General features: G+C 46.2%; 1 protein-coding gene and 1 long non-coding RNA gene across 2 annotated transcripts in view; one reads left to right on the plus strand and one right to left on the minus strand.

Annotated features, from left to right (window-relative positions):
- cplane1 (ciliogenesis and planar polarity effector 1) overlaps positions 1–16,809 on the minus strand; it is a 32,944-nt gene that overhangs the window by 1,141 nt on the left and 14,994 nt on the right. Inside the window, exons 4-48 of the mRNA XM_061293569.1 lie at positions 13,556–16,796; positions 13,019–13,315; positions 12,829–12,948; positions 12,536–12,768; positions 12,352–12,455; positions 12,056–12,212; positions 11,882–11,985; positions 11,626–11,808; positions 11,313–11,556; positions 11,021–11,200; positions 10,188–10,930; positions 9,819–9,997; positions 9,674–9,754; positions 9,445–9,609; positions 9,222–9,377; positions 8,921–9,152; positions 8,721–8,848; positions 8,437–8,654; positions 8,198–8,362; positions 7,975–8,116; positions 7,802–7,899; positions 7,559–7,708; positions 7,365–7,476; positions 6,742–7,003; positions 5,659–6,600; positions 5,427–5,578; positions 5,273–5,355; positions 5,158–5,198; positions 4,750–5,023; positions 4,366–4,683; positions 3,382–3,870; positions 3,120–3,295; positions 2,985–3,048; positions 2,859–2,913; positions 2,633–2,788; positions 2,374–2,534; positions 2,064–2,271; positions 1,518–1,933; positions 1,292–1,445; positions 1,002–1,184; positions 881–917; positions 642–770; positions 393–573; positions 260–309; positions 16–171 (exon numbers count right to left, since the gene is read on the minus strand). Of these exons, the coding sequence (XP_061149553.1) occupies positions 16–171; positions 260–309; positions 393–573; positions 642–770; positions 881–917; positions 1,002–1,184; positions 1,292–1,445; positions 1,518–1,933; positions 2,064–2,271; positions 2,374–2,534; positions 2,633–2,788; positions 2,859–2,913; positions 2,985–3,048; positions 3,120–3,295; positions 3,382–3,870; positions 4,366–4,683; positions 4,750–5,023; positions 5,158–5,198; positions 5,273–5,355; positions 5,427–5,578; positions 5,659–6,600; positions 6,742–7,003; positions 7,365–7,476; positions 7,559–7,708; positions 7,802–7,899; positions 7,975–8,116; positions 8,198–8,362; positions 8,437–8,654; positions 8,721–8,848; positions 8,921–9,152; positions 9,222–9,377; positions 9,445–9,609; positions 9,674–9,754; positions 9,819–9,997; positions 10,188–10,930; positions 11,021–11,200; positions 11,313–11,556; positions 11,626–11,808; positions 11,882–11,985; positions 12,056–12,212; positions 12,352–12,455; positions 12,536–12,768; positions 12,829–12,948; positions 13,019–13,235 (8,798 nt within the window). The 5' untranslated portion in view covers positions 13,236–13,315; positions 13,556–16,796. The remainder of the gene's footprint in view (positions 1–15; positions 172–259; positions 310–392; positions 574–641; positions 771–880; positions 918–1,001; positions 1,185–1,291; positions 1,446–1,517; positions 1,934–2,063; positions 2,272–2,373; positions 2,535–2,632; positions 2,789–2,858; positions 2,914–2,984; positions 3,049–3,119; positions 3,296–3,381; positions 3,871–4,365; positions 4,684–4,749; positions 5,024–5,157; positions 5,199–5,272; positions 5,356–5,426; positions 5,579–5,658; positions 6,601–6,741; positions 7,004–7,364; positions 7,477–7,558; positions 7,709–7,801; positions 7,900–7,974; positions 8,117–8,197; positions 8,363–8,436; positions 8,655–8,720; positions 8,849–8,920; positions 9,153–9,221; positions 9,378–9,444; positions 9,610–9,673; positions 9,755–9,818; positions 9,998–10,187; positions 10,931–11,020; positions 11,201–11,312; positions 11,557–11,625; positions 11,809–11,881; positions 11,986–12,055; positions 12,213–12,351; positions 12,456–12,535; positions 12,769–12,828; positions 12,949–13,018; positions 13,316–13,555; positions 16,797–16,809) is intronic.
- Positions 37–2,190, plus strand: LOC133163554 (uncharacterized). The gene is made up of 3 exons (XR_009716412.1): positions 37–174; positions 322–1,654; positions 2,052–2,190. It is a non-coding gene; the product is annotated as an uncharacterized LOC133163554 (long non-coding RNA).

Raw genomic sequence — 16,809 nt, forward strand, 5'->3', positions numbered from 1 at the left:
AAAAGATAGCGGTACCTGGGATTGCCAGCTGTGGGTGGAGCAGAGGACGACCTTACGGTGGGACCATCAGTGACTAAAACACGAGAGCCGGGAAAGGGGCTGGTGCCAAGTTGATCCGCCAACAAGGCGGCGTCACGGAGCCTCTGGTTGAATTGTTTCAAAAGCAAGTCCCTGGTAAGCCAAAGAAAATAAAATTGTGTTTACAAAGTACGTTGTTATTAAATATGCAATTTCAGATTTAACTGGCGTCGGTTTTTACTTTTGCTTTTCTTGTGTGTTTTTCTTGCTGATCACTTGGTTGGTGGATTTCTGCAAATGAAGAAGGGCACAGATGAGCAACCATGTGGATGTAACATGATGGGAAGTTCTTGACGGCGGATGAATAATCCGACCGATGTTCTGGAAAAAGGTTTGGTCTCCCTCTCACGCAGGCTGGCTCTCTGTTTTTGATACACCGAGTGTCTCTCCCTCTGCTTGCGTCGCATCCAGATCTTCAACTCCCGCCTGTAGTCTTCATCGTCGGGGAGAGCACACCTCGTGGAAATCTGCCGACTTGCTTCTTGCTGCTCTTTCCTGCACCACATCGCCGCTTTGAACTCCGCGATACTCTCAAATCGCTCTCAATTGAGCGAGAACTGTACCTGCTGTCGAGCGTGTTTGATAAAGATGCGTCCAGGTCCATCTGGGATATGTAACCTTCTCGCACCAAACCTTCCAGGATCTCCGCTGTGTCGGACAAGCCCATCTGGTCCAGGCTCTCGTCGACCGTCCTGTGGGTGACACACGAACACAGTAAGACAAATAAAAAAAAAAAAAATCCAAAACACATGAAGGCATAATGTGTATTGTGTGTCAAATGATTAAAATATGTCATACGTACTCATCAAACGTTTCCAATGTTACAGTTGACAGATGCTCTGTTGGAGGAAGACAATAGGATAACAAGAATTCATTGTAACACACGGCTGGAGAAAATATCTGAATGAATGTCGTGTCTTTACTTAGAAGGCTCTGGTGGCCGGGATGAAGCTGAGAGGAGGAAGTTAGATGCGGAGTGGACGGCTTTCGGTCAGGGCTGTGGTTGACATTGTGGAATATGTCTACTCTCTTGTCCTCCTCTTCATTCTCGTCCTCCTTGCAGATGTCGGGTTCTGGTGCGGTGTGAGGTTGCGGCGGTGGGGCTCCTTTGTGATTGATTCAAAAAATTCATTTTCGATTCGTTTCGTTTGTTTCCCTTTCTCGTTATGTGTTAGCATTGATTGTGCAGGAAAGTTAAAAACAAGAAACTTACTGCTTTCGAGGATGTTCTTTCTCACGACGACGTGAGGAGTGTGCTTTGGCTGTGCTTTGGGCTTTTCCTCCGGGAGAGACAATCTTACTGTTTTTCTTACTGTGGGCTTCACATTCGGAGATAAAGCTGGGGAGAATTGCTGTGGCTTGGATGGCTACAGAAAGAGAAAATCATGCCAGATTACTAGATCTGAATCATGAGAATGAATATGCAAATGCTAAAATACCTGCTTTGGAATTTTGGACTGAGGCAGGTCCTGCTCCAGGCAGTCGGCGATGTTCTGCAGCGCAGCCAGCTGGGAATCCAGTTTGGACAGATGGGACGAGAACCAAACCACGGCGGTTTCGGACGGGAGATTGCAAGGTTCGTCTATTCGTGGGCTCTTGATGGCTTTCGAAAGCTCGGAGTCGATTGAAACTTCACTGTCGGACGGAAAGACTTTCTCTGGTTCCCTGTGGTGAGGTCCATCTCTTTTTGGTGTCTTCATTGCTGTCGTCAGCTCAGATAGTTCAGTAGAGCAGATGCTCTCCGGTTCCACGATGTGAGGTCTCTCTCTTCTTGTCCTGAGGGCTTTAATAAGATCTGCGTCATGTAGCTCCTCAGAGTAAACTCTCTCTGGTTCAGTGGTGCTCTCATGGTAATCTAGAACATTCATACAAACAGAGTGGAGCCTTGAGCTATGGGTTTAATTCATTCTGTGTCTGTAAAATTCGAAGAATATTCACTGATGAAATAATAAATGATTTTTGGGAATCAACAGTCAAATCCAGACCTGTTGGGGTGACGGTTTTGGGGGTTTTCTCATCGGCGGGGCGAGCACTCTTGATGACAGAAGTGGCGAGAATGTGAAGCTGAGCAGGCGTGAGGACAGGAGGTATGGAAGAAGCGTCTTTCATTCCGGAGCTGGCTGGAGGTAAATCACAATGTTGCGACCCCTCTTCGATGTCCAGGATGCTTAGGAAGTTGCGACCGCGCTGATCCTGGCACAAATGGGTCTTCTCAATGTTTGTTTTACTTAAAAGATACACACCTAACCATATATTTTTAAACTAGTTGGACATTGACCCAGATTGGGATCTCACCAAATTCCTCTTCTCATCTATTGGCGGGATCTCATCATCATCTTGAGAAGGGCTCTTTTCTCGGGATAGTTTCTCTGAAGTGTGTTCTTTTGACTTGGCCGTAGAAGTTGTGGCTAAGAGTGAAGCAGACACTGCTTTGTCCACAAGCATGGGAGAAGATTCTGGAAGGGAGGGGGGGTAGCTTGGCACTTATGCATTTTCTCCATTGCTTTATTTGGGTCATAGATTAGCTTGAGTCTATAAAAGTTGATTTACTTACTTGGATCAGTGTTGGTGAAAGCGTCAAGGCACTCTGGGGGTCTTTTACACGTGGAGGCGAAGGCATGGAGTTCAGCTGAAGTGGCTCTCGCCTTGTCTAATAGAAAGCGACCAGTTGGACCGGTGCTGCTGGATCTCGAGGAACTATGAATGACTGCTGACAAGCACAAGGATTTCATGAGCTCAACCGTCAACGTGCTGTGGATCATGGAACATTTGGTACGAACCACTTTGACTGGGAGCATCCCCTGCAGGAGTGATTTCCTCTTGCTTCACGTTAGGCTACAAAGAAAAGATTATGAATGGAAATTTTAAAATTGTTTTCATTTAAACAAAAAAAAAAAGAGCTCTACCTCCTGTGTGGTGATGAGCTCACTTGGCAGATTTGTGCTGAGTGATCGCTCTCTCCTCTTCTGCCTGTGATCACACATCGTCAGAAGGCTGACATGAAAACAAAGTTGGGATTATTACATGTAAGGTAATCGTGCCTTTTGCTGGAGCTGGAGGAAGGCGTCACGCCGCGATGCATTTCGCCGGAGTCGTTGACTCGCAGCAGCTGCAGCCGAGCTTCTTCCGAGTTGCGCCTCCCTGCCACTAAACCCGCCAACTCCTCCAGGGAGATGAGGCGAGCCTTGTGGGACGAGCGAGGTGCCGGGGTGGACATCTGTGGAAATTTTTTCACAAATTAAACTAAGCACAATTTTTTTTTAAAAAATGTCTTAGTCTATTTTTAGGGTACACAATACTCACCATTCTTGGACTGGGGTCTATGTGAAGAAGTTGGAGTTTGGGGATGTCTACCAGTGTCACTGCAGGGACATAGAAATGCTTGGGGGGAGGAGGAGGTGTTGCCGGTAGTTTGGGGAGGTTGATGTGTTCTTGTGCACCGGGCTGCAAACGCAGCAAACGAAGCCCTCGTGCCGCCTCGGACGTGGGATTCTGCTGATGACAGCTCCTTGTCGGAGACTCGGTTTGAGTGCTGTGGCTAAATCGAAGAAGTCTTTCCCGAATTGTAGATTCGCCTTTATTCCTTTTCTTGTCTCTCTTCTTACCACTTTGCAGATGGAGTAATTGGAGGCTTGAGGCTTGAATGGACAGGTCTCTATTATTACCAACAGGGGGCGCTGTAGTATTGCTGTTAGCGGCGATCAGAAGCCCTTCGGTGGATGGGATTAATTTCGTTCTTTCCTGAAAGTGAATGTCTCTCGACTCCGCTTGCACAGCGAGGGGTCGAAAATCCTGAAAACGAAAAAGAGATCAGACGAATCGCTTGACTTTTGTTTTAAAAATAAGTTATAACAAAGAAAGACGAGTGGCTTCAATGAAGCACAAGTGAATGTGAGGAACTGGTGCACATTTAACTAGTCGTGCAAACATAACAAGAAACAAACAAAGCGTCACCTCACGTCATCTTTTACAGATACTGTGACGTCACTCCACATCGAATGACGGCTTCATTGCGATGAACGGGTGTGTCGGGTAATGAAATGCACGTTATGGAACGAATGCAAAAAATGGAACCAACCGATACGATCATGAAGCAACGGCCTAAAGTTTTAAATTGGACAGATTACGGTAAAGTTCGCTCTGCGCGTAATTACGCACGCAGCTCCACAACATAATACGCACATAACAAATACTAAAAAGAAAATGAGGGGTCACACGGGCTGCTTAGAAGATGTACATTTTCACCCACAAAGTCGATAAATAGTTTGTTATCAATTAAAACCACACCTGATGGCTTCCTCCTGCGTCATGACGGGCATAGGTAAGATTGCTGACGTAATCAGGTTCTTGTGTGCCTTGTATGGGAGCCTGATGCGCACACATGGGTGCAGATGCTGGCTTGTTTGAGTGTGAATTCGGCACATACATTTGGGATTGCGACACTGCAGGGGTCTGCACAGGTTGGGGATTATGTTGAGGTGGTGCATAGGGCGAAGGCACATAAGGGCTCATATTAGGTTGCGATAAATAGGAATTCTGCTGCGCGAGTTGCAGATTGGAAAATGAAGCTCCCAAAACATCCATCAGGCTCATGTAGTTGATGTTCTGCAAGACAGGGCCAATATTTAAATCATCAGGTGCGCTTCAATGCATCTACGGATGCATTGTTACCTGGACCAGTCGGTACAAATCTTCACCCAGGCGCTGCCTCATTGGCGGAGCCTGAAAGGAGTCTGGTTGGCCAAAAGGATCCAGAGCGGGTGCACCAGCTGTGGTAGGGTGAGGTCCAGAGCCTGGATGATCTAATGGCGTGTTGGTGTCCAGAGTTGCTCTTGAAAGGGGGAGCTCTGTGTGAAGCGACGCCTGTGGCTGAGCAGACGGGGGGATTTGGGAGTTTGGATCACTCGGTGCCCGGGTCAATGGATGGCTTCCTGCCTGATTGAATCTTAAACAAAACGAAAAAAACAGGTGATGCAACAATTATGCTATAACTGCTGTATTATTTTATAAAACTTGGCAAAGTCAGGAGCTTTAATATCATTGTTTCAAATGCAGAATCATTTGACATTGAGAGCTTACAGAGATGAGGTGGGCTCCATCAGTTCTCCAAGTTTTAAACTCTGTGAAAAAAATAACACACTTGTTTATACTACATGAAAACTGCAATGTATAATCGCCACAAATTCATACGGACCGCTAAAGGCGAGCAGAGGTTTTCAGACGGGATGTCGTTGGAGAGAGACGACGACTGCTCCGTGCGGTCATCGTTGCTTTTGACTGAGATAAAAACACGTTGATGTTAAGAAGATTTAGTACAGCTGACATACTGACTGTCATGGACACCGTGCCTTCTTTTTCTGGCGTGACATCCAAATCAGCAAAACACGGTCGCTGTGATGTGGAGCTCGGGACCGGACCGCTGGAGTTGAGTTCGTCTGGCTCGTCGGGGAGAGGCGTCATGCGAGACTTCAACTCTTCTGCTTCGTCCGTGTGAGAACAACTACAAGAGCGTAGTACACACAGTGGCACTTTCTGTCATACATGGTGACATTTTTGAAGAAGAAAAAAAAAAAAACTCACACAGACAGTTCCTCTTTCCCTATGTCGTGATCCAGACCAGCAGCTGATCTTGGGGAGCTGATATCAACAGGGCTTTGTCTCTCCAGCTTTGGGACGGCCTCGGATTGCCACACCCGAGCGATCGTCCATCTTGCTTCCGGGCACCCTGGCTGGAGCAGATGCGTGAACCTGCGCTCCAGCAGGCTCAGCGAAGTGAGCAGCGCCGGCGCAGAGGTCCTGACACGGATGACTATCCCATCTTCACACGCTACGTCTCTCTTTGTTTTTTTCTTCTTTGCCGAATGCCCAAGGAGCACCCTTTTGTCGGCCCAGCGCAACATCCACTCCAGCAGTCTTCCCAGCACTGGGAACTGGGCCTCTAATTTAGAATCCAGGACCTGTTGAAGTTCTACGACGGCTTCCGGTGTAGTTGTGGAGGCGAAAGCCAACACGCTTTGATTACCGTCAGAACCAGAGGCTCCCTTCTGATGTCGGAGACCAAACAAACCCAATTGTCTCCCTGTCTTAAGCTCAGACAGAGCGGACGCAGAGACGTTGCTTCGATATTCGCAAGCGTCTGGTGCAGCTTGCGACTCGGGGGTCGTACCCGCATTCACCGGCCTTCGACAGCAACCGGCTCTGAAGACCGGGAGCTCATTTCCGCAGTGTTTCCTGGCCGGGTCTCTTTGGCGACGATGCATGGTGGTGAGCACGTCGAAGGTGAGCGAGTTTAGCTCCCTCTCGCGTAAAGCCGAGCAAAAAGACTTGAGCAAAGGAGGCTCACCCCCGTCGCTGCTTTCCTTCTCCAGCATGTAGCTGAGAAAAAGCTCGAGGAAGTTGAGATACTCATCATCCTCTAGCTCAAACTCCCAGGTCCCGATGACTGGAAGGGAAGGTGGCGCTACATTTGTTTTTGCTCTCTTAGTCCGAACAGCAGTCTTCTTTGCTTTAATTTTGACCTTCCTGTAAGAAGACAACACAAAAATTCACACTTTTTTTTTTTTATTACCTTTGATTACTTTTTATTACACAGACAAAAAATGTTTTTAATGCGGTGATGACAAATCAGTTGGGACACACCTCCTTTAATTGTACACCACCTACCTGGATATGGATGAGGTATGAGGGTCAGATGTGCTCTCTGTTCTTTCTTCATCAACGCCGTCAGTTAGAGTGGCGGCGCTGACGCTCGTGACCGGCGAGTGTGATCTCAAAGCGGTCGCCTCGTGTTTGTCTTCCTCATCTTCGTCTTTCTCCCACAGCCAAAGCTCCATGGGGGCCAGGTGCCTCAGCAAGCGACCCAGGTGCTTTCTCCTCAGCCTGAGTTTTTCTTGAATCAGAGTCTTCATGGTCTTAGTGTCGTCCTCTACGGGATGGAAAACAGAAGTTTGACAGTTCTGCATGTTAATAAAAACAGGGCTGTATACTACACGTTTAATAAATTATATTATTACTCAAGGCATCACTGTAATTCTTTGCATTATTAAAGTTGCATAAAAACAAAATTAACAGATACAGTCCGTACATATACAAACTATAATTACAAATCATTAAACTTTATTATTGAAGGCATTTTTTTATTGTCTGGCTATACCTAATAAAGCGGTGGTAACATTAACATACACGAAACCCACATCCTCAAATATGAATGTCTGCATTTTTAATTGGATATAAATTAAATATACAAGCACCAATAAAATACATAAATCTGTTTGGCTATGATGTACCAAAGACGCTGCATTGCCTCAAGCTCGTCAGCAGTGAGTTATACTTCTCCCTCAGGGAGACTCTGACAGACTCTTCCTTCTCTGGGAAGGCAAGAACGAGCGTGTCTGCCACCTAATGAGGACGAGCAGTAAAAATACAAGTTTATTCATTGTGGTTTTCCAAATAGACACAGATAAAAAAAAATAAAAATCACCAAAGCAAGGGGTGGCAATTCAGCCAAAAGGCTGAGCAGGAGATCCTGCAGGATTTCCTCAGCGTTCAGGAAGTGAGAGAAACTCAAATAGCGATGGGCCCAGAGAAGAGCATCAATGCAGAATGAATGCACTTGTGAATCGTCAGGGGCCTTTGAGGAAACACACACAAAAAAAAAAAAAAAACACGGATCAGGCCTTGCGCAGTTGAAAGAGAACTCCACACAATGTGATAATTATGATACCTGTTGCATTCTGGCAGCTTGAAACCTCCTGCAGGCAACAGAAAGCTGATCCCTAACATGAAGCATCCAGCATAAACCACACAGCTGCCTGAAACAGACTTGAGGATGGAAATAAAGTCAAGAACACCAAGTAGAATTGGCATTCTCAAATTGAATGTGGAGTGGTGTCTTACTAATAGTTTGACTGGAATCAGGCTCTAGATCTTTGCTATGGCTCCTTCTGAAGAATCCGCCATGGCTGGCAAATTTCATCAGGCCTTCTGGGAAAGGCTTTTCCTCTTTGGGGAATGATGGGTAGGCATACTTTGTCTTGATCTTCAAATAATACATATAGCAAATCTATTTTCAAAAGAGGAATTTCAAACAAAGCTTCATCTAATGCCAAAGACGCTCTACCTTGTGAAGTAGGTGGCGGGCCCGCCTCAGGTTCCTGACGTACCACTGAGCGACAGGGTGGCAGCATCGAGCTGACCTGAGGAGGAGCAGGATCCTCTGGAGAACGCCCGACACTTTGTGGCGTGTCGCCAACTCTGTGAGTTGTCCCGCTGTCCCCACAGGATCCTGAAAGATGCATATCAATTCTTGTGAGCGAGATAGGAAAAGAAAATGGAGATTTTGTTTTAAGGCCAGTTTACCTGAGTGTTAGGGGACGGCTGAGGACAATACAAAGGCGGGGACGGTAAATACAGTCCACTGTGCACCAAAGCAGACAGACTCGAGCACAGATCTTTAGCTGATTCCAGTAAGGAAGTTAACTGTGACGTTAAAACGTCCACACCAGCGACGACGGACGCTTTGAGGATGTCCTGGACGGATCCTTCCAACGCATCCAAGTCTTGTCCTTCCACGGGGTCTGGTCCAACAAATAGACACAAGTGGGTTGATGGATTAAAGCGGCTGTGTTGTGATGTTCACAAACCTGCAAATGTTGACTCATTGACATCGCTGTGCTCTCCAGTGTCATTGTCCAGAAGACACTGCAACTCCGCCTGAAAAATGCTTTCAGGGAGTAAAGTTTTTGGAAGGTGAAGGTCTTGTCTGTTGATCCTGTTTGGAAAAAAAACACTCAGTGATGAAGTGGAAAAGAAAAAACACAAAAACAATCCATCACGCACTGACTTCGTCCTGTCCAAGTGGCTGTTGCAGTCGTACACATAAGCGAGGCTAACGGAGGCTGCAATCTTCCAGTCGCCGAGTTTGTACGCCAACCACGCAGTCTCAGGGAACAGACCCCCGAGCAGTAGAAGGTCCACGGCGTAGTCCACGGTCCACTTCTCCGACATTTGTTGCTGGCGGACCGCTCGAGCCGCTGCCTCCTGGCACAGAGGCACCATGCGTCCTACATTTGAAGCTGGGTTACAAGAGAAAAAGTGTTATATTTTGTTTTTTCCACAAATATTTGTATTTAGTTTCCACAAACCATGAGGTAGATGTAACGGTGGCAAAACAGCCACGTGGTGTGCAGGCAGGATGTTGAGAGGCTGATTGGTAAAATAGGAAGCCATGAACCTCGCCAAAGTCTGAATGACGGCGATGACTGCGTCGCTGTGAAGGTTTGTCGGCAGAAGGGGGTCGGCTGCAAAGCGCAAGGTTCCATCCTAAGCACTTTGGGCACACTTGGCTGCATTTGTCCATTTACTGACCTGTAGTGCAAGTGGCATGATTATTGTGGCGGTCGGCGTTGTGCAGCGCCAAGTGGGCCATGTGTTCTCCCAACTCCACGGCTTCCCTCAGATGGTACTGGGACAGCAGGCTGTAGAGGAGAGCCAGGCAAAGTCGGGTTTCCTGGAAGGCGCTGCGACGACAACCTAAGAGAAAAACATTTGTATTATTTGACAGTATTATGTGCGTTTGAGAAAGAGAACAACATACTTTTTTTACTCTCTTCCCAAATTTGGGTCCGCCACGTCTCAGAGCTGTTTTGGTACAAGCCGCATAGGAAGAATTCTTCACCTGAGAAGACGATTCATATTTAGGTTGGATTATAGAAACCGCCACAGCCAGAATTGTTTCTCACCTGTGTGACTCAACAGTGCGGGACCCTCTTCGAGTTTCTCCCCGATCGCTTGCAGAGCTGCTTGAATCTTGGACATGATGATTGACAACTGCTCCCCGTCATCGACCTCCTTAGGGCCTCGCGTGTCCTCCTTGTAACTCTGGCTCATCGTGTAGACCCAATGCCACACTCCACACAGTCTGGTCATGTGACATAATCGTTCAAAATATTTAACATGAGACTATATCTACTTCAGGATGTTTTTGTGAATGAGTAGACAGCAAATTCCACATGATTTTATAGCAAAATGGCAAAAGACTATTGTTGAGCTTTTGTGAAGAAAATCCAGTCTAAGTCTCCCTTGTCTGTTCTGATGATGAAAAGACAAACCTGCTGGATGGTCGCTGGGATAGGGGCAGAACCGGATGACCAAGGTCATATTGGATCTCCCCGTACTCCTGCAGCAGTGGCACATGGTGGACATCTAAAGCTGAGAATCGAGGGTCCTTCTCCGTCGAGGACCAGAGGGTGCTTTTTTGCAGGCTGTAGGCGCAGTCGAGGGCATCGGAGGCCAGCTGGAGGATGAGCACGGCTTCGGATAGCCTGTTGATACATTGTGGTGGGGGGGAATCTGGGGGCGGGGCGAGCAGCAGGTGAACAAGCCGCTTACAGAGCTCCACCACCATCGCCAGGCCAGGAGATCCATCGGAGTGAGTGTTGTCCCACGGGAGGATTCCAAAAAGCGCTTTGAGAAACTCCAGGATGCAAGCAAAACCGGAGGGGCCACTCTTCCCAGAGTCGGAAGAACTCTTCGGCATCAAGTGGAACAAAGCGGCGAGTTGCGCCACGCGGATGACGGTGCACTCGAGCAGGTGGGCTCGGTTTTCCACCGCAGCTCCCAGAGACATGCAGAGAGCCCACACCGTCAAGAGCCCATTCTGGATTTTACTGAGATCCCGTCGAAGACAACACACGGTCATCTCAAGGTCCTCTTCAGGATCTTGGTCTAGTTCAGTCTCTGTGTCCAAAGCGTGGAGAGTGTCGAACATGGAGGCAAACTCCAAGCGTCCGCTGTCCGCCAGCTGCGAACCAAGAGGAGGGCCGTCTACATCGGATTCATCCTCAAAGAAGGACTGGGGGAAAAAAATCACAATGCTCATAAATAAGCACTTGGAATTAATGCAAGGGCCACGGCACATTTGACAAATCTCGTTTGGACAAACCTGAACTCGATCAAACAGCTCCTTGGTGCCACCGAAGGTGCCCTGGTCCTGCAGAAAGAAAGGCAAAGTGGAATCGTGCGTGGCTGCTGATACAATGGAGTCCGCAGGGTGACGTCCTCTCGTGGTGAACGACTTGGCGTCCGGACTGAGGTACGACTCCAAGCACGTTCTCACATCCAACTAGAGTGAGCGATACAAAGTCATTAACGAGAAAATGAAATTCTGTAACACAAAATGGCGACTAGAGTGCGTCAAGCGCTAATGAAAAAAGTTATAGTTCCTGCTTGTGTACCTGAGATGTATCCAGAAGGTTGCAGACCTTCTGAAGGTCTTTGCTGCTGTTATCCAACAGAGCTTTCACCAGCATTGCAGGAGAAGGCCTGTTGAGGACTCGCAGCACGGTGGCCATGTAGCCGTCGGACACGATGCAGTAGAGGAGGCGCGGGTGCCAAGTGACGGAAAAGCGCTGCCTCATGGTGTCCCGTGCCGACACGCTCGAGCTGGACAGGTGGGCCTCCGCTCGTCCGGTCGGAAGCCTGCGTGGTTAAAAACATTTCTTGTCATCTCATTTTGTCTAAAGGTGGAGTAATCAAATGAAGACCAACCGGTAAGTGACCAATGGGTGAAGGGGGAGAAAGTGCGCTGGCCCAAAGTCGATTTTGCAGCCAGAGCTGGTTAGCGCCAGGAGCCCGCCGAGACGAGCCAGGATCAGGAGGGCGCCTCTCTTCAAAACGCAGGCCAGGAAAAGGCCGTCATGTGACCAGCTTAGACTCCCAACCCAGTATGACCTTGAGAAATTTGTGTTAAAAGCTTTCAGTGTTCTGTGCAAAATCAAATCAAGCGCTAATCCCGTTAATCCACCTTGTGTATTTAGAAGGAACCTGCTCAGTTTTACACCCGCATCGTCCAAGTCCGCTTGACACGGAGACAAAATTTTGCGTGCTCACAAATAGAACCTGCGTGGCCTACATTCAAAACAATCATCAGACAGCGCCATCTCACATAGAATGGCATAGAGAAGGTGGAGATGCTCGCCTGAGGCTGTTGCTGGTTCACCACGACGGCTAGCAGTTGCCCGTCGGGGGAGAAGTCGACGACCAGCGCCCCTCTGGACTTGACCGTTTGGCAGGGCGGGTTGAGACGTGACATGAGGTACGTCTTGGTGGCCCATTGTAGGCTGTATTCCATAGAGCTAATCGAAGAAATGTGATTTTTACAAGACGCTGAATTGACATGTATTGTATCTGTGCCTTTAGGGGGTGTGGCTAACCCCTCTCTCATCATGATGACCCAGATTAGAAAAAGTGTAAAAACGCTTAATACACACTTACCCAAAGCACAAACGTTGATCCAGCCATTGGATTTTGAGGCAGGTGATGATGAGTTTTTTCCCAGATGTGAATACAAATCCCAGTAAACACACATCACCCATAGTCTGGAATTAAAGCATACAAGTCACAACACTGGATACACGCAGCAACTTCTGGGACTATTAATCGCATTGATGCATGGAACCTTGTTTTCCACAAAGACACTGCAATGAGTCGCCTCTTTGTCCTTCAAAGTGGGCAGAGGGGAGTCTTGAGGCGGCTGCATTTGGACCCAGCATCCTTCCACTGAGCCGTCTTGCGTCAAAGTCAAATCTTCAGGGTCTGTACATTCCCACAGAAACACTTGCCCCAACGTGGTGACCAAAATCACACGCGCCCCGTTACCCGATACATGGATGGACAGTCGCGTGGAACTCCCTGTCAAAAAAAAAAAGTTGCATTTCAAGTTTCAAGGTCCCAAGACTGTCCAACGCCTACCTTGAATCGTAGTGATGATGTGAACGACTTCAGGGGCCGCTGTGACAGTCTTCAACAAATCATTGTCCCTGTTCCATAAAAAGAGCTCGCCCGTGGTCAAAAGTCCACAAAACCAAATCCCTGAGAAAAACAAAAGTGTTTTACGCAAAGTAACTTTTGACAAACACTTTTGACTGACATTTAAACTTACCATTGCGGGATGGAGCCATCGTCACCACATTGTTGAGCAAAGGATGGAGTTTGGGGGTCTTCTTCTTGGTACGACCGGACATCATGTTGATCTCGCTGATCCGTTTGTCGTCGAACAGGAAGACACATTCTTTCTCCTGACCGAGCCAGCAAAATCGTGGCCATGGCTTTTTTCGTTTGATTCTGGAGGAGATGACCACTTCTAGCGTCAGCTCCATGCTTGTATCCAGACCGAGACACCATCAGTAATTTAACCCTTTGAATAATCAACTAGACTAAAATGATTTGTCTTTGGCTCCTGAAAGGGGAAAAATGAATATTAGATGCACCATTTCAGGGAATATGATTTTTTTTTACAATTTTAAAACACTGGGATGAACAGCACTTTTCTTTACCTTACAGGTGTGACATTGCTTAAACGGGAAGTAAACAAGTATTTCAATTCGGATTTATTGCCAAGAAGTATTGTTAATAAACAGTTTACCAATTACAAATGTCATTACTTTTTGTGCTGTTTAACTAACAAGCTTGTACATACCCCGGATCGGGATGTAACGCCCTCTTCATCACTGTCATCGTCGCTGCGTCATTCCCACTGGCTTCGACAACACCGTATCTGTGGCATTTCTGGTAAATCAACAAGTTTTGCTTTTTTGTCTAATTTCTTTGTTCGCCCATTTTGTTGCCCCTGACGACTCCACACAGTGGCTGATAGCATTAGCCACCTAGCTAATTCTACGAAGAATAGGAAGGCCGAGTATAGCGAACATATTCGTCGTATTTATGTTTTCGCTTAAACGTCGCGTTACTTAAATGGTTAGCATGTCGAGTGCTGGTCGTGTTTAACCGCAGCTAATGTAAAATAATTCGAAACTCCCTCCGTTTCAAAAACACCGTTCACTTCCCATGATCCTCTCTGGGAGAAGCCTTGCGCCGTTACCGTAGGAACGCAAGACGTGGTGACGTCACCGTTATCCGTTCACGTGCTGTAATAAAGTTTAGAAAGAGACAGTTTAATTTGCTCATGTTAAATTATTAAGACACCTAGTATTATTTGAACGTATTTAAAGTCGGTGTAACTTTGTGGGGGTTCGGAATAAATCTATTTCAATCCGCTTGGAATGTGTGGCACATGCGTTCATTCTCCAGTAGGGGGCACTACAGCACATCACATTGAAGATAATTGTTCCCAATATTTTTAGCAACAGTTAAAATCTCATTTCCATGTCTATTTAATACATTAACCCCCCTCAACTTGTCTATTTCGTACCTCTATAATCACTCATTTTCATCACAACAGTGCTGAGTGATGACATCTGCAATGAGGGACAATAAAAACTGGATATTTCTCCATAATGCCCATTAACGGATTCATTTGCTTGTGTCTGCCAGGTGCAGATGGAGCTCTTCATTGCTGTCATGACCAGGTTCTGATGGGAAGTAGCTGAATCAGTCCTTTGTGCTTTTGTCTGATGCTCCACTTGTCCTTGTTAAAATCCATTTGGTCGATCTTCAAAATAACCAGTTACCTCACTGCTGGGTGGAATTTTTATATTTGACAGTCTTCATTATTCATTTCAAAAGTGCAAAACACTTCAAAAAAGAATGACAGAATTTCAAAAAATGTATGGTAAATCTTCAAAATAATCACATTTTGATGGCATGTTCCGAATTTTGAGGTCCATACAGACTTTGAGATTGCTCTAAGCAAGGCAGCAGTAGGTAACACATAGTCATGTGTTGCCAAGCGGAAAAGCCGTACAACAACAACATGTAATTAAGTGAACAATTCCCAATGTTGCATTCAATATAGGGAGTACACGAGTTGGCATGGTAACCTGTTTTGCCATCTGCAGCTCTATTCATATTCCATTGACACTTGGAGGGGGGGCTTGTCAAGAAACAATTTAATCGTGTGTCTTCCATGGCAGTGGGTCAGAGATGTCTTGTTGGAAAAACAGTACACTAGTGGTGAGTGTGAGACGGGTGCTATCCTGTAATTGTGAATGTGAGTGAGAATGCTTGTTTGTCCATGGTGCCCTGCGACCAGTCCAGGGTGTACCCGACTACTCCAGTTGTGTCAAAAATGACCCAAATTGGGTTAAAAAGGAGCCAAGCTGACTTTCTGGGTTTATTCATTTAACCCAAAAAGTTTGCATGAATGTTTTAAGAGGGTAAAGAAAACGAATGGTCGGTATCCTCGTTTGCCCTTAAAGTTACACCCGTATAACGAGTTAGTCATTTGTGTAATTGGCCTTTCCTCCTTCTCTCTTTATCGATTCATGACAATAAACTTGTGGTCGCCAACGCCTTGTATCATTGTTTACTTAAAACTAGTCCGTCCTGCTCTCCTATCCTGGAGACATTCTCACATGGTGAAATAAGTCAGTATTTATTGACACAATAACAACCTTCTGTCCCGTTTCCCGAAAGAATATTCAACGCAAAATATCATCAGCCAGATAGAACTATTGCTTTGGTTATATTTCAATGGATTTTTTTTGGGGGGGGGAAGACAATTTTTGGAACATACATTGTTGTTGTTTTTTTTTATATTTTATTCGTAAAAAGTACAACCAGATGAGTGAATAATTAAGCAAAAGGAAAAAGAACCAAAACGTCAATCAATGTTAATCTTTAGCATGTCACTGGCATTTTGCATTACTTGTAGCATTAAGCTAAGTGGACTATGATGGTGATGGCTGAAAATTAATACCGTTTATAATGTTTTTTGGTTTCTTTTTTTTTTTTTTTTTTTAAATCACTTTTAAGAGGTAATGCCCAGGAAATAAATTTGTATGACAACAGCAAATGTTGCCTGCCAGCCTTGCAGTCTGTGTCTTAAAGGAGGCAGGTACAAGAGGCGTATTGATTTTCTCATTTATCCCTCAATAAGAGGCCAAACAAGAATGTTATGTATGGGGCACTTTCAAGGCCGGGTGTGGTGACTGGCCTGGAGGGAAGGTTGCCTAGCAACCTCTTGGCCATGACAAAAATTCAAGGTGGCCGATAACGTGTTTTATTCCCTGCGCGCAGGTTAAAGAAATAACAGTTCTAAAATTGAAAAAAAAAAAAGTGCAACATAAAGAAAGAAGAAACTGTTAACACCATCTTGCCTGTAATATTTTCATCCAGACATTTTTTAAAGCACCTGTCTCTATCAAATTTGCAAGAAAATCGCAAGGCACATATAACTTACCAACCATTCAGTCATATTATCAACTCTGAAAGTCTTGAATCAAACAGTTTAAATTTGATTTGGCAATAAAGGCAGGGTCCACTGGACTGGTTGTTACTTAATCAATCTAAAATGAATGTTTGCGGGGTACACCGTGGACCGGTTGCCTCATACATGCGCTTAAAACAATTGGGTCAAAAACAACCCACAAAAGGGACAAGCCAACTAATTTATTATTATTACTTACAGTGGAATACACCCTTAAAACTTAAGTAGAAGTGACACTGCCTTTTAACACAAACTTTAGATTTTTTTTTACCCGTCATGATTTACGCTTCTTTCCCCTTTAAGCGTTTCCGCGAAACAGCAACGTGCTTAGTTTGACAGGGTGACGTCACAGCCCTAGACCCGCCTCTTCCGTCCCCTGATTGGCCGAACCGTGGGAATATCCGCGGAGGCAGCCTTGATTGATTGGCTCCGGGGTACGGAGCCGGTTTGGCCATAGCGCCGGGGCTGCGCTCATCATTTTCCCTCAGCTACGTCTCTTTGAGCGGGGGAGCCACCACTCAAACACCGGCGCTTGCTCCGCGGAGCTACGGAGCTGCACAAGATCG

This window comes from Syngnathus typhle, linkage group LG12, assembly GCF_033458585.1.
Source record: "Syngnathus typhle isolate RoL2023-S1 ecotype Sweden linkage group LG12, RoL_Styp_1.0, whole genome shotgun sequence".
Classification (NCBI taxonomy): Eukaryota; Metazoa; Chordata; class Actinopteri; order Syngnathiformes; family Syngnathidae; genus Syngnathus; species Syngnathus typhle.